The 15,853-nt window shown below is 37.7% G+C and overlaps 1 protein-coding gene across 2 annotated transcripts in view; it reads left to right on the top strand.

Moving 5' to 3' along the window:
• Window positions 1–15,853, top strand: part of kcnq1.2 (potassium voltage-gated channel, KQT-like subfamily, member 1.2) — a 216,516-nt gene that overhangs the window by 30,580 nt on the left and 170,083 nt on the right. The window contains exons 7-14 of one of the 2 annotated variants that reach the window (XM_017434243.3): window positions 544–684; window positions 3,923–4,033; window positions 4,251–4,346; window positions 5,549–5,686; window positions 7,350–7,515; window positions 10,630–10,656; window positions 12,952–13,005; window positions 14,233–14,350. In XM_017434243.3, the coding sequence (XP_017289732.1) occupies window positions 544–684; window positions 3,923–4,033; window positions 4,251–4,346; window positions 5,549–5,686; window positions 7,350–7,515; window positions 10,630–10,656; window positions 12,952–13,005; window positions 14,233–14,350 (851 nt within the window). The remainder of the gene's footprint in view (window positions 1–543; window positions 685–3,922; window positions 4,034–4,250; window positions 4,347–5,548; window positions 5,687–7,349; window positions 7,516–10,629; window positions 10,657–12,951; window positions 13,006–14,232; window positions 14,351–15,853) is intronic. The other variant, XM_025010106.2, reaches the window with a different exon arrangement.

Genomic DNA, 15,853 nt, shown 5'->3' with positions numbered 1-15,853 from the left:
TATTTCTTAAGGAAATCCTGGAAGGCTTCAAAAAACCCAAGAAGATGTATAGCCCTAGTTGTTGCAAAGTCCTCCCTCACAAGACTGCAGCCACAGTGAGACTTTAGGGCTTGTTTCTTCATGGGGATGGGCACGACCTAAACAATCATTTGTTAGATGATGCGTCTGGCTGGTGGATAAACAGAAGGAAGAAGACTGGCGTCAGTCAACAACTGCTCAGCAGATGTCACTCACAGGTCACTTAAAACACTCACTTTGTTTGGAGTAAGACTTATATGTTTGCCACCGTTGGCGCTCTTAAAATTATTACGTCAAAAATACAAAAAGCAGTGTAATTTTCAGAATACAGTTTGTGTTTTACCCAAGAAAAGCTTTTCGGAAACATTTTGACTGGTCAGGTTTTCCAGCAACAACCAAGCTGTGACATGAAAAGTCAATGAGTAAAATCATGGCGGCTATGTCAGTAAGCTTTAATAGAATAAAGTGTGATTTGTTTTAACAGCGTTTTTATTCTTTTATCTTTGGTCAACTTGCATTTTTCAGGAGCTGATCACCACCCTGTACATTGGCTTTCTGGGTCTGATCTTTTCCTCCTACTTCGTCTACTTGGCGGAGAAAGATGCTGTGGATGAAGAGGGCAAGACGGGCTTCTCCAGCTACGCCGATGCCCTGTGGTGGGGCGTGGTAAGGCAGCTAAACAAGAAACTCAAAATTGCTTTACATAACTGTTAGAGGTTGTCTGTATGAGTACATTTTTTAAAATTCTGTTACTTATTCAATCTGCAGCTGTTCTATTTGAAGACTACTATCCCCAAGGGGACTATAAAGTATATTGTGTCTTACTGTACTGTATTGTATTACATGATATTGTACCTCAAAAGCTTAAATAACCTCATCATTGTACTTCATAAAAACAACCTTCATTCCAAAAACGTTGGAACATTGTGTAAAATGTAAATAAAAACAGAATGTAAGGATTTGCAAATCTCATAAACTCACATTTTATTCACATAAAAGCATAGTAAACATATCAATTGTTGAAACTAAGAAATTGTATAAATCTTTGAAACAAAAGATAATTTTAAATTTGATGGTACCAACACATTTAAAAAGGAAGGAAACTATAGGCCGTAAAAGTAAGTGGTATGAATAAGAAACAACTAGAGCACTAAAGCACTTTGAGTCGACCCTGTGCTGAAAAGTGCTATATAAATAAATGTACCTACCTACCCACCTAGAGGAGCATTTTGCAGCTAATTGGGTTTATTGGCAACAGATCAGTAAGAGGACCGGACACTGAAAGATTGAAACTGAAACTGAAAATTGAAAATTGAAATTGAAAATTTAGAGAGGCTGAATTTCTCTAAAGTAAAGATGAGCAGAGGTTCACCAGTTTGCAAAAAACTGTGTCTAATCAGTGTTGTTCCTCAGCTAAAAAATTGGGAAGGCTTTGAATATCGCATCATTTACAGTTCCTAATATCATTAAAAGATTTTTAAAGAACTTGTATAAATCTCTGTGCACAAAGAACATGACTGAAAGTCAATACTGGATGTCCGTGATCTTTGGGCCTTCAGGCAGCACTGCTTTAAAAACAGGTCCAATTCTGTTCTGGACATCACTGCATGGACTCAGGAACACTTTTACAAAAAGCTGGTCTTCTCAGTTCCTAGACATTTACAGACTGTTGACAAAAGAGGGGATGCTTCAGTAGTAAACATGACCCTGTCCAACTTTGCTGAGATGTGTTGCTGCCATCAAATTCAAAATTACCTTATTTTTTTCCAAAAAAGGTACAATTTATTAGTATAAACATTTTATATATTTACTATGTTGCATGGTGAATAAATTATGGATTTATGAGATTTGCAACTTTTTGGATTCTGTTTTTATTTTACATATTTCACAACTTCCCAACTTTTTTAAAACTGGGGTTGCACAGAATATCTGTACAGATAACTTTCAATTGAAATCCTAAGTGGGAGAATAGAAGTGTCCACCCTGGCTTCCTCAAAACATGATAGTTATCACGTTTTTACTCCCCTCGGTGATTCTTTATATCGCATGTGTGCAACTCTACATGTAGATGCCAGTTTGTTCATGTTTTTTTTGTGCTCGGAGTTTCTTTTCTCCTCTGTTTGGAGGCTCAGGTTTCCAGAGGAGTTAATTAAACGTTTGAATTGAAAATGCGGAATAATGAGAAACCTCTGGCCGTCTTGTGCAAGGGATCAGCGTACTACAAAGAGACGGTAATAAACCATTCACCTCTATGGTGTTTTGGCTCAAAGAAGTTTTAGAGCACCAATATAAAGTGTCAGTTCCCTTAATTAAAACTTTAATTGCAGGTTTACGACCTTTATGTTCCACGGGTTAGAGGGGTCACGCTGCTCCGCCCTGCTCCATGCAGGCTGTTGTTTGTGTTTTTCTCTTCACAATGCAGAGAAAAGAATCCCACTTGGGGATTTGCACCTTTGTATGTGTGTGGTTTTTTTTTTTTCTGAAACTGTAAACTTGAGAGTCATGATATGCTCTTACACCGGTTTTGGTGAGTTATGTAAGGGGCTTTGTGGGCACTTGCTGAAATGCAACTGCTTAGTTCTCCCACAGAGTATTGCTTCCCCCTGGCATGTTTTCTCATTTAGATGTGCAGGTGCACTGCACAGCTGGGGGACAAGCCAATGCCATGATTCACATTCCCTTCTCCCTTTTCCCGTCTGTAACCATCTCTGCTCTTTGTCGTTTCCCAGTTGCTAATGGTTAGATAATAGCAGTTTGATGTCACAACTTAGACTGACTGAGACATCAGCCAAGCTTAATAAAGAGTTGCCTATTTATACTAGCAAAAATAAAAATCCTTCAGTTGCACATATATAGTATAACACACACTGAATTCAAGGGTAAAAGTATGAAATCCTGACCTTTGTTTGAAATGAAGTGGATTTAGCCCCACACACTCTGCTTTCTGAATGAGAGGATTTGTTTTTTTTTTTTGTTTTTTTTTTTGAATAAACTATTCCACTCCGATGTCAGGAGGACATTGTTTAGCCATCGGATTTGTGGATGAGTGATTAAATCCCCCGCAGCTCCACCCACCCCCTAACCTAAACTACAACCTCCCGCCCGCCTTTCCCGCCTCTGCTCCTTCGTTTTTTTACCCTCAAAGCTCTTTAAAGCGTCTCACCTTACATCAGCCGCTTTGTGTTAGCGCGCAGCGGTGGCTCGCCCAGCGATACCCTGCAGACACCCACAGTGAGCTAAGTGTGCACTGAATGTGTCAGAACTGGCTCAGCTTTCAGGAGATTGGGGTGTGTGTGTGTGGGGGGGTATGTGCAAGTGCAAGAGGTATTTATTCTCCCTCCTCAGCTCTGCAAATTCCTACACTCAGTGAGGATTAGTGGATGGGAATCTCATTCCCCTCGAGGAGAAAGAACCTCAAAATGTCCCAGTGACAGTTGTGGGGCAAATCCAGAATGGCTGATGAACTTTTTCTTTGTTGTCTAATTCCTTTTGTAGATTTGAGAGCTTTCATTGGCAGTTTTATAACATTTACAATTAATCAAAAACAAGCATGAGATATTTGTTGTATTCTTTCATATTAAATTGTAAATGTTTAATATGCAAATCCATATTCATATATATTCAAACAGTAATACATTTATATTTAATGTTTGGATGTTTTGGATTAAAAATACGCTTCTGAAGCTCATGTCCTTGTTTTTCATGGTTAATTATTCTTATAACAAGGACTTTGTTAGAACTTTTGCATTTACATTGAAGTTTAAACCACAAATGCAATCAGGTCCCTTATAAACTTCCAATAAAATCCTATCAGCTTTTTTTCTGTCATAAAGTTGTGAACACATTGTTTACAGGTCGTGTAAGACCATTCTTTTTATTCTGAGAAAATATTATTTTCCTTCAGGTGACTGTCACCACCATTGGATATGGAGACAAGATTCCTCAAACGTGGATAGGAAAAGCCATCGCCTCCTGCTTCAGTGTCTTTGCTATCTCTTTCTTCGCTCTACCTGCTGTAAATACAGTTTTGACCTTCATCATTTGAAATTATTGCATTGTACTAAAATATTTTAACACTGATTCTAAGAAATGCTTTATCTGATCAGTTAGACTATATTTATGCCTGTTCAGGGTTTGCATGTACTTTCCTGTGTCTACCCTAAAAGTTAAATCCTTTTTATTTTCTCTTAGTCTGAATATTAAAGTATTAAAATCCAGATGTATTTGTTTAGGGCATCCTGGGCTCAGGGTTTGCCTTGAAAGTCCAGCAGAAGCAGAGACAGAAGCACTTTAATAGACAAATCCCTGCTGCAGCCTCCCTCATCCAGGTAAAATACACAAGGCATCAAGACATTTCTTTCTACCTATTGTGTGCCTGACTTCCATAGAGACTGTGGATAAATTCTGATGCAAACATGTTTTATGTTTTGAGATTATTGTAATATATGCGTTTTCCGTGGTTGATAAATAAATTAGTACAATCAAACAAAACAAATTCAAAACAAAGTTTTTTTTATCAATCAAAATTTGAAAATAAACTCAAATTACTGCTTTGCTGTTAAGAGAGGAGTTTATCACTTTAAATCCAGATCTGTTGATACTTAAAATGTCCTCACTTTATAGATTTTTCTTATTGTACATGCATATATACTAAGTTATCACATTATTTAGCCATTGAATTCTTGAGTTGCATCTGAAAGTGTGTTTTGCTTGTTGATTCAAAGTGAAAGGTTTAGAAAAGATTTAAAATGACCCTTTAAAGCTTTTATGAGAAACAATGTTCATGGCTATGGAATGATGATGATGTGCTGTATGTATGAACAGATGCATGGAGAAACAAGGAGACATTCCTGAAAAAAATAATTTGTTTGGGCAAGTCTACAGCAGCCACCAAGGTGGAAAAAACAAGGCAGACAGTTTATTACTGATGCGCAGTTTGAACACAGTTACATTCGTAATACAAATGATTTCCACCTCAGTCTGCCATGTAGTTGGAATATAATTGTAGACATGATAAAAGCAAAGCTTTTTAGTTTAAGGATTCTAAAAATAGCAGCTAGTTACACATTGAGGTGTAAAATCATGCAACTAATTAGTTTTGAAATTATCGTAAATGCTTTGGATTTCTCTTATGATTACATTTTATTGAACCAGCAAACATCCAACTGGTGAGCATTTACTTGTATCTCTCAAAGCAGTGGTTCTCAAACTTTGCAGCTTCTAAAGCACAAAACAACAGCGGCAGAAACTTTGGGCTCAATCAATTGCTACTCGAAGTGTACAAACATTGTGAATAAGTCAACTGAACAAGAATATGACAGCAATAACAACTATTTTAGTATTTTATATGTATATTTTGTATGCTTATTTCATTTTATTTTATGAAATATATGGCAAAAATTGTGCAGTATTGTTGGATCCACCATACGACATAAGTCTGGTTGCTGTAAATAAATAAATAAATATACCTTGTGGCAGTTTTACATTCATGTTGTTTGTTAAGTTTTTTGCTTCAACCTGTGTTTTTCAGACACTCTGGAGATGCTATGCAGCAGAGAAACCAAACGGCTGTGCTGCTACATGGAAAATGTACGTCTTAACTGCAGAGGGCGTTGCCGCTGCAGAAGCAGACAATTGCAGCCCCAGCATCAAGAAACTCAACATGGCGGTAATTCTCTCTTCACATCTACAACATCAGATTGTATTAACATATGTGTGGCCCCCTCTCTGTGTTGTCTCCTTGTACAGTTCACCTTTTGCAACAATATTAGCTACATTAGGCAAAGGCCATAACGAATAAAAGGGCAAGCTAAGTTCCCACAAACGTACACACATGCGCAAAGGACACAATGCACAGAAAACACAAAACCTCACACATAACAGCTCCTCCCACCCTAAAGGCCTGACTCCACCGGGATGACTCGAGGCCTTTGTCTCCGCCGGACAAAGAGCCAGTCAGTTGAGATGATGTCACCACCGCCTTTCTCATGGGAGTAAACTTTTGTCTAGGAGTACAACAACAAAAAAATCTTTGTGTTGCATTGAACCCACATGCATTTGAGAGAATGACGGCTGTTTCCGCTCTTTTCTGTTTCAGCATGTGACTTTCTCCTCTGTCTTTCCTCCTCCTGCCTTTTCTCTGTTGTTCAAGAGTCTTCCTCAGTCCTAACAGACTATAACAGACTCAGCTTCACTCTCCTCTTTCTTCTCTGCCCTTCGTCGATGATGTCCGTCAGCTGGATCTGTTTTTTCACAAACTCACTGACTCACATAATGATCTCACCCTAGAAAACTAGGGTTAATCAGGCCCCCATTTCTTTCACTGTTGCCTGCCTGAGTGCATAGTTTGGTGAGATTAATAAAGTGTTTTGGTACAAAAGCGTTGTTGGCATTCAGTGGCTTTTTCACACCTGGCTGGAATTGTCCGATAGGTTCTTTTTTTTCTTCAGAAAGTAGGTTTGTTGAACAAATTTCAAGACACCTAAAAATTTTCTGAATCAAACACACTGCATTGTTGTCAAAGCTCTTTAAACCAGGCTTTTTTTTAGTAGAAAAGGACCACTATAGTGTTGACATATGAGCTGCAAGGCTGTTTGGTGGATTTTCAGTCAAACAGCAGACACAGATGAGGGGGAGATTTGATGGACTAATTTATCTCTCCACACATAGTGGCTGTAGTTGGATTCAGTATTGCTTTTCCATTTGTGAAAATACAATAATGCTAAATGTATTTTGAGCAAAAATTGTTGAAGCTTTCTGGTGTTTCTGTTGAACTGATTAAGCCATACCCAGTTCCCTATAGTAGATGTAGTTATAGTTACAAAAGCACATAAATGAAGCGGATACGGCCTGGTAACCTAAATAATGAGCCTCTTTCTTTGTACTTATTTCATAGTTTTGTCTAGTTAATCTTTAGTGACGTCTGGTTTTCATGCTGAATTGCTTGAGCAGGATTTATATTTTCCAACTATGCACCTCCTTAAAACCAAGAATAGGTTTCTGACTCACACGAAGAAGTTTATGAACCATCTGTTGTTCGCAAGCGAGGGCTGAATGTACAATGAGATTTACAGGCGAGTCCGTGCAGTTTCTGCAGAGATGTAGGTGTTGGTCAGCTCTAACCAGAGAGAAAAAAGTTTTAAAACTTCTTTTGGTCATGACATCATTTTACAACATTTTTTAGACCTTATTCCTTTTGACTTATTACATACTCTGCCTACAGACAGATGTTAGTTTTGAATCTTTTGAGAAATTAATTTATTGTTTTTTATAATGAAAGCAGTGGTTTAATTTTTCCTTATTAATGATTTGTTGTTTCTTCTGTCCATCAGAAAAAGGGAACCAAGAGAAGGTTGAAGTCCAAAGGAATTGGTTCGATGGGCGTGGCCTCAGAGAGAGCCGTATCAATCCCTCAAATCACGTACGATCACATCGATGATTCAGAGGAAAAGAAGGATGTCACGTTTTTCCTCGAAGAGCCAAGGGGAACTGCTGAAGGTGAAGTTCTACAGAAAAGACCAGTTTTCCTCATATTATTAAAAATAATTCACAGTTACAAACTCATATTAAATGGTAATTTGTAACATGCTTAAACTGAGCTTCTTTCTTTCTGACAGGATTTTTCCAAAGTACACTTGCTAATCTTTATAAACTGCCTTTTTAACCATCAGTCCAAGGCTAGTGAACCTGCCAAGGTTACACATGAAAGCACCAAATCCTGTTTTATTACTGTTTGATTAAACCTACTTTGTTTGGATCTCTTGCCCAGAAAAGTTTTATTTCAACCTTACACTTCAAAATGACATTTTCCAGGCAGGTGTTTTTAAATGGGATTTGATAGTGTAGACAAGCCTTCTTTGATCCTTTAACACAGAAGAAACAGCGTTGTTGGATGAAATAGTGCAGGTTCAGGAAAATGAAGTGACGTCATGCTGCTTTAAGGGTCTTGGAAATCCATTTTTCTCAATAAAAGTTAGATGTGTTTTAGTGCTTAGGGCATGTAGGTGTCCAAAACAACTCTATTATAAATGACATGTCCTTATGGCACTTACTTCAGAAATGTTAGCAGTCAGGTTGTGCTTTTGTGTTGACAACATTACTTAGAAAACCCCAGGCACACCTAATTACGCAAAAAGAACAGGTATGTGGGTCCAAACTTTTTGCTGGGCTTGTTTGTTTATACCTGCAGGTTAGAAAAGTCAAAACAAGTCTTTGAAATTAATGTGACAGCAGTAAAACGTGAAGATTTATGGATTGCTGAAGCTTAATGACATGCACTGAGTACTTTTTTTTGTCTGTTTTTTGGTGCTCATCACTGCACCAGAAGGTGACAGTGTTGGGTAGTATTCATTTATTGATATTGTTAAACATTTTTCAAATTATACTTAATAGTTGATGTTCATATCATGTTATTACTGCATGTAGCTTAAAGAGTATTTCTAGCCTGTGCTTCTCAGATTAAAGATACAACATACATGATGTGTATGAGGCACAAAATCAACATACCACTCACAGCAACCCATTGCCTGGACAGTAGGTACCGCTACAAAGAAAATGAAGGCAGCAAAGGTTTATTTATTTTTGCTGCCTTGATTACCAAAGGTTTTTAACAAAGATGTTGCACGATGCGTTTGAGCTTGGAGTTTGAGTTGGGTATGACTCTCAGCAACTACCATGTCAAAGTGGACCAATATCTGTAAAACTGACAGACTTATAGCCATTCTTGTGTTTGCTAACATTGCAAGCGTCTTGGATCAGGTTGACTCCAAAAAGTTAATCAGTTGCAGATGCGCATCCAGTAATCTGTTTGCTTCTTCGTGAGATATTTTGCTAACAGACAAACAAACACATGAATACTACTACACAGCAAGAATGGGACTATTAGAAGCAATACAGGAAGTCCATTCTTCATACACAAATGTAGCTAAACAGTTTCACTTTTCTGCCTCACCATTCATGTAGTCAGTAATGACTACATGAATGGTTTTCATTGACGGTACTCAAATCAATACCTTTACTATTTTTAGACACCTCGGGATGCAGTATTGGTGTATGACCATCCTACTCTACGACATACTAAATATCAATTTAGTGTTCTGAGTTGTTACAGTGCATACCATTACACTAGAAGAAGTTATTATGATGGTTCTCTGTTTTCACACGGTAAACAGGCGCGCTATTCTGATCCCCTTAGAGCCAAGATGGCTGCCAGGTGTCTCCAGTGAGCCACATGGAAGCCATTAGCATCCCAGTGGTGATTAGAGGTCATGGTTACAAGCTCTTTACGGCTTCACTTGTCCCCCTTGCTGGCCACAGACGCTCACAGCACCAGGCTCAAATGGAAACAAACTTTAAAACACCAGCTTGTCAAAGTTACAAGTGGGAATTTCTTGTAATGCTGCTCGCAGCTTGCTAACTTTGCAGTCTCGCCAAAACCAGTATATGTTTTATGACATGGTACAAAGATTCAGCCAACAAAAAAACACAAATCTAAGATCAAGTAGTATCTACTTAACACTTTGGCCTGTATGCGTTTCAATTTTTCCAAGTGCAACAATAACAGCACAGTGATTTAAAATGTAGTCCCATTCACACATTGTAGATTAATGGATGGTTATTGGGAAGGGCGTTTAGCTTCCTGTGTTAAAAGCAAACCAAATTCCAGGTTAATAAACAGACTTTATGAGTTTTTCCTGTAAAAGCACGCTATCATAAAAGGACCTGGAGTGACATAAACCTGACATAAAGGCAAACCATCACTATAAGAGCAGCTACTTACAGAAGGAAAAGCTTAGGTTTCAGCCTAATTGGGTGGATCTTGGAAAAAATGAGAGTGGAGCACGTCCATATGTGTAAAATGTCATGAAACTTAGACAATGTTAAATGAGTTTAGTGGTATCCTATATACAGCATTTATTTAAATATGTATTTGTGCAAAACACACACTAATTTTGTTTGATATGATGATGTTTAGTCATCAATCGAGGACTTGAAAACACACTGGGAGTGGAAAAAGAAACCAGGCAGGCTGTGAAAGACATTAAAGAGTGTGAAGAAGGCGAAGTCTGCAGCCTGCTGTCACTAATTATAACGTCTGTGATGAAACAGCATAGGACTCTATGATCTCTGCTTTAGATCCATCCATAAAACAGACATCTGCAGTGTCATCTGTCTACGCCAGAGCCAAAACTTATTTATTGTTTCTGCCATCTCTGTTTCAAATTGGTACATGTCTGGATTTGTGAAAACCATTTACCGAGATATGTAAAAAAAATGTTCAGTTGTCCTTAATATTCTAATATATACAGTTTTAAACAGCTTCCACTGGTTTTGTGATTATCTTTGCAGTAAAAGAAATACTAACAAAAATTGTATCTATTTTTATTCTCACTTTTTAAAGTAAAATATCTTTGGAACTTTGTCTCAAAAAGAGTTTAAAGATCATATTCACAATGTTTCATACTTTCCATTTACTGTATTACAAAGCTTTTGTTATGGGGTTCAGAAAAAGTTGATATTAGTTTGTAGGGATCTGCCATTACTCTTGCTCTTTTGTTTTTGTTTATTAGCCAGGGCACGTCACAGTTTTACAGTATTTGCTTTCCTTTGCAGGAATTGCCAGAATGTTCAGAAAAACGGGTGAGTTCTTCTCTTTCTTGCCATGCACTAAGTTGGTTTCCAGTATTCCTGTGTCTGTGAGAGGAATAAAATAAGGAAAGTATTTCTGCCAATCTGACCTCATGTTGAATTAATCCTTATCTCTTAATATTTCAGAGGAAAGATTTAAAATAAATTGTTAAATTTCCAAATTAAATATCCTATTTGTTCAAACTAACCAGTAGTCACTTCTACTGGCTAAGTTCTTTTTCTTGTCTATTAAAACCTCTCTGTGTTAATCATTAGCCAGCATGCCTGTTTAATGTGGCCCAGACTGTATTTCAATTAGACTTACTGGCTGGCTGAGCCTTTGTCTTTAACCGGACCAAACCAGAGCCAAACAGAGACACTGTCAGGAACTGGTTCTGCTCTGACCAGGCCTGTTTTCTTTACCGGGTGCCCTGCCAACAGAATGGGCGAGGAACGAGGCTGGCCCGGTTATGAATGGATGAGGTCCTTTGGGACAGAGAGCTCACAGGCCGGGACACTAAGGAGAGGTAGAGGGAGAGAGGGGTTGGGGGAGGAAGGGGAGATGTGGAGTTGATAAGCTGCCTTTGTGGAGCTCCAGCGGTTAGAAGTGAACCAGTCATTGTTTGATTTAGTCAGTGTCTGGCTTATCGTTCCACTTATCTGTCTGGCTCAACCCGCCTCCTCGTGTCTGTGTGCAAATAACTCAATGAAGTGCAATTCATCCATCTCATTACCTCTTTTTTTCTTTTAATTTCCTCTTCACTTCTTTCAGTCATTTTGTATATGTGCTCATAGTCTGACTGCTAAAAACATTTGCTCTGATAGATCAGACTTATTATCACCAGCTGCAAAAGCAGAGTAATAAGGTTTTTGCCCATGTCTGTGTGTGTGTTTGTCTTTATGTTAGCAAAATATGTCATGAACCACTGGATGAATTTTAATGAAACTTGCAGAAAGTAATAATTGAATAGATATCTGCAACTGATTAACTTTTGGAGTCAACCCAATTCAAGATGGCTGCCACAGCCAACTGACCTTAAAAACAAAAGAAATGGCTGTAACTGAATTTTACAGATTTTATTCTGACATTTGGTGTGTTGGTAGCTGTGACAGATACCCAACAAATATTTGGAACACAAGTCGCACAATATCTTTATTTAAAACTTTGCCATTAACTATTGGAGTCAGCCCTGTTTGAATGTTAGCAAAATATCTCATGAACCACTGGACAGGTTTTAAGAAATCTTTTGGAAGGTATTTATCAGATGTACATCCACAACTGATTAACTGATTAATCCAGTGAATATAAGATGGCCACCACAGCTAATCAGCATTAGCCAATACAAAAACAGCTTTAACTCAGTTAGTTATACAGATATTGTACTAAAACTTGGTGTGGTAGTAGCTGAAAGTAATTTCCAACACATACCCTGAGAGCTAACATATCACAAGAGATCTCACTACAGGATTTAAGTGAGGTAAGGTTAAAGCACTAGCTCAGATTTTCGAAACGGAAAAGTTATGATCAATTAATATCTTATCAGTAGTACATAGCCCTTTGAATGAGCTCAGTTTACAGAAATAGAGTTTAGTTTTGACTGGATTGAGAACTACACCAGGCTCAGATTAGCCTGGTGCTAAAAATTATGTAAAATATTAGTTGTCTGTAACTTTTCCACTGAATCCCACTTCACAAGATCTGAACTATGCCTTCAGGGCTAAAGGCAGATTCGTTTTTTTCCTTCAATCTTCTTCTTTCTTCTCTGTCTGTCTGTCTCTGTGTTGCTCTTTCTGCTTCCGTGTTTGACAATGTCAAACAAAGTGGATGATGGAATACAAGAGAGTCTGAAAGGCTTTTGCCTGAATTGAACTAGTCATTCAGTACTGAGACCCAGATTTGCCTCTCCATTCTTCATCACAATGGAGGTTTGGTGGTTTGGAGGAGAGACTCGTCAAAGTCTGCTGACAGTCTGACTGCAGGTCAAGACCTCGCTACTCATGTTGTTCTTAGCTGTTGTTTTTAGCTGCGACAACAGCCGGCCAGCTGCATGGCTGAAGTAGAGCTTATACTCTTATATACTTTCCCAATTAAAAAGGGGTTCATTTATTTATTTCAAGTGAAATCGCGAACCTACCATATTTATTTTCCTGTATATAAAGTTTGTGCATAGTTCGGAAAGTTTTAACACTTCTGATAAATGCAAAGTGGTTGAAATGCAATGTCACAAACTGAATGTATTTCAATTCTTTTTCTTCTGCTTTTCTTAATTCCCTATTTTTCCTTATTTTTATTTTTTACACCATCAGGCCCTCCTCGTCACTCTTGGTCGTCTTTTAATCTGAGCTGCCCTCCTTCTCCAGGTATCTTTCAGCTATTTATGTATATATATATTTTTTTTGTTTGTTTGTTTTTATTTTGGTTTTATGCCTCAGGTCAAATTGCTCTGACAAACAACATTGTCTTTGGTCATGAACTTTACAGAAGAAAGTCTTAATTCTATGCAATGTTCAATAGTTATAACAGATATTAAAGAATCTGTATCAAAACACACAAAAACACACAAGTTGTACTTTTAACCCTCCCGTGGCCTTTGGGTCAAATGGACCCAAAGCTACAAGGGCTTCTCTTCCCTTCTTCAGATACAAGGGCGTCAGGAGAATTAAAATAACCCTCTCATATGCTCATTTACAAATGTTCTCTCAGGCTAAAATAAATCAAAAGTCCAAATCTTTTTTAGGTAGGATTATGTGGAAAGGTTGTGAACAATAATATCTTACCTGTTGTAGATAGCTTTTTGAATGACATCAGTTTGGAGAAACAGAGTTCAATTTTGACTGGACTGATGAGCTAAAGACAAAAGTCCTAAAAATTTCACAGCGGTTCATGCAAACACTATTTCACCATCAGTTTTGCATTAAACTGAAATTCCTAAAGAAACAATTAGAGATTCTTGCCTGAAGTTCAGAAGACTGCACTGGCAGTGCTAAAGCAACCTGCTGCTGCTATTTGTGCTTGCAAATAACCAAAGAATTTTATGTAAATTGCAGTAATGCAAAACGGACAATAACTCAAAGGTTTGGAACAGTGGTTCCAAAGGTTGGGGGCTGAGACCCTACCATGAGTTGCAAAACATCAAGTTTGGTATTATTATTATTATTATTATTATTGGCATATTTGTAATGAGTAAATAAAAACAGTCTAATGGTTGTGGTCAATATACCTTTATTTAGTCAACCAAACTGCAATGTTTGTCTACTTTTTGCATGAATTTGGAAATTTGCACAAGCCTCTATGAAATTTTAAAGATAAAAGTTTTAAGACCACTGTAATCAACTGTGATTTTGCCCAACTTGGACCAGCTGTTAGCTACATCCATACAGAATCAAACTCTATTTCTTCAATTTGAGATTGCGCAAAGAGGTATTTACAACAGGTAAGACATTAATTGTTCATTTTCTTTCCACAGATACTGAAGTCACAACATCTGAACTGTTGCTTTAAGTTGTTTTAACGTTGTAAACAAAACTTCCATTCAATTATGTTAATATCTGTAATTTTAATTTATTTTGATTTTTTTTTTCTTACAGTAAAACAGAGTAGCGATCAAAGCACATCTATAGACATCTCCCGCGCCAACAGCCTGACTGATGATCTGGATGACATGAGCGAGGACATTCTCCTGCCTGTGGTGACTGACAAGAACCAGTAAGTGTTACATTTGTCTCCCATGCTCTTCCCTGAAGTCCCCATCTTCCTCCTTTCCATCACTCTCCGCTGACCTCCATTATCTGACTCATATTAGGCTGATTTCGCCACCGGTCATAGCAGCTAAAGACCTTTTGTCAGACCAGAGAGCCTCTTCAGCTGCTTTCTAAATGACGTTGTTTTGTTGAAGTCTCTTGAGGGTTGAAGAGACTCTCGAGGGCCAAGGCCATATCAGGTATAGAGGGCTCTAAAGGGGATTATCCCTTCATTCTTGAGGGAAATGTCAAAGAAGTCCCTTTCAGGGGCTTGTAGAACATGTTACGGTACAGACGGCTTGTCATCACATGCCCTCGATGAACTGAGATTTGCTTGCTGTGTTGGTGATCTTCGTTCTCTCTCTGACCTGGTTATTCAAATGAGTTTTATTTAAGTAAACCACATTATAATTAGATTGTGTTTGCTTCTTGTGTCATAGCAGTAGATGGCAATTGCTATAGCATTAGTCTTTTTTAACTCTTTTTTTTTTTTTTGGTGTTGTTTAGCAGACTTTACCCCAGCATGACCACATAGTGCTCCTTACAAGTTTAAGATTTTGACCAGTTCACAAACAATAAAAGCAGAGAAGCAGTACTTTTTGATCCTCGATGTGTGTCTTCTTCTGGGGCTGAGACTTGTGTGGCATCTTTGTATCCGGATTAGGAGTTCACATACAGAGTTGATGTATAATACTGGCTCTCATGGGACTGGTGAAAAAAAAGGTCTTCCAGACGCTTGAGTGCTACTTTGTGTTTGGTTGTCTCCAACCATGAATAATACATATGATGAGTTCATAGTGCATGTCTGCCACCGTGACCTGCAGCACCTCACATCGCCCGAGGTGAAGGCTTAATGTGCATCAGAGGCTTTAAAGGAGAAGTTCTGATTTTTTTGTGATGCTCTGTGAAGTTGTCAGCATCTTAATTGTAGAAAACATAAATTTTAACTAATTTAATCAAGAAGAAATAGGAATAGGTTCCAAAATATTATAAAAACTTAACCCCATTTAACCATATTTTTAATACCTAGCCCAGCAAATCAAGTCCAAACTTGACCACAATTTGTCCACACTCCTTGTAATCCTAGTCCTAAAATTTACATTTATTTAAACACTTATTTCAACCCAAAACTTCACTTTCATTTTAAAACCTTTCCCTTTAAACAAATACCCTAAATTTCCCTTATTATATATGCTTTTATAACCCCTTTCATTCTTTTTTTTCTATACCAGGCACAGAACACAAGCAATACTAACAGGTACACACCTGCATGTCAAATAACCAAATGATTTGTCGTCTAATACATCCATGCAGCATGTACTCAAGATTTGACCTTGATCTCTTTGCCAAATCTTGTGCAGCTATCAAGCGTCAAGGACAGGTCGTCAAGATAAAATTTTACGAAAACCTAATGTAAATAAAACAGTGATATATGAATATGAATCATACAGTACATTACAATATGATG

Source organism: Kryptolebias marmoratus, linkage group LG11 (genome assembly GCF_001649575.2).
Source record: "Kryptolebias marmoratus isolate JLee-2015 linkage group LG11, ASM164957v2, whole genome shotgun sequence".
Taxonomy (NCBI): Eukaryota; Metazoa; Chordata; class Actinopteri; order Cyprinodontiformes; family Rivulidae; genus Kryptolebias; species Kryptolebias marmoratus.
Note: the sequence above shows the minus strand (reverse complement) of the source record. Positions and strands in the feature narration are given on the sequence as shown.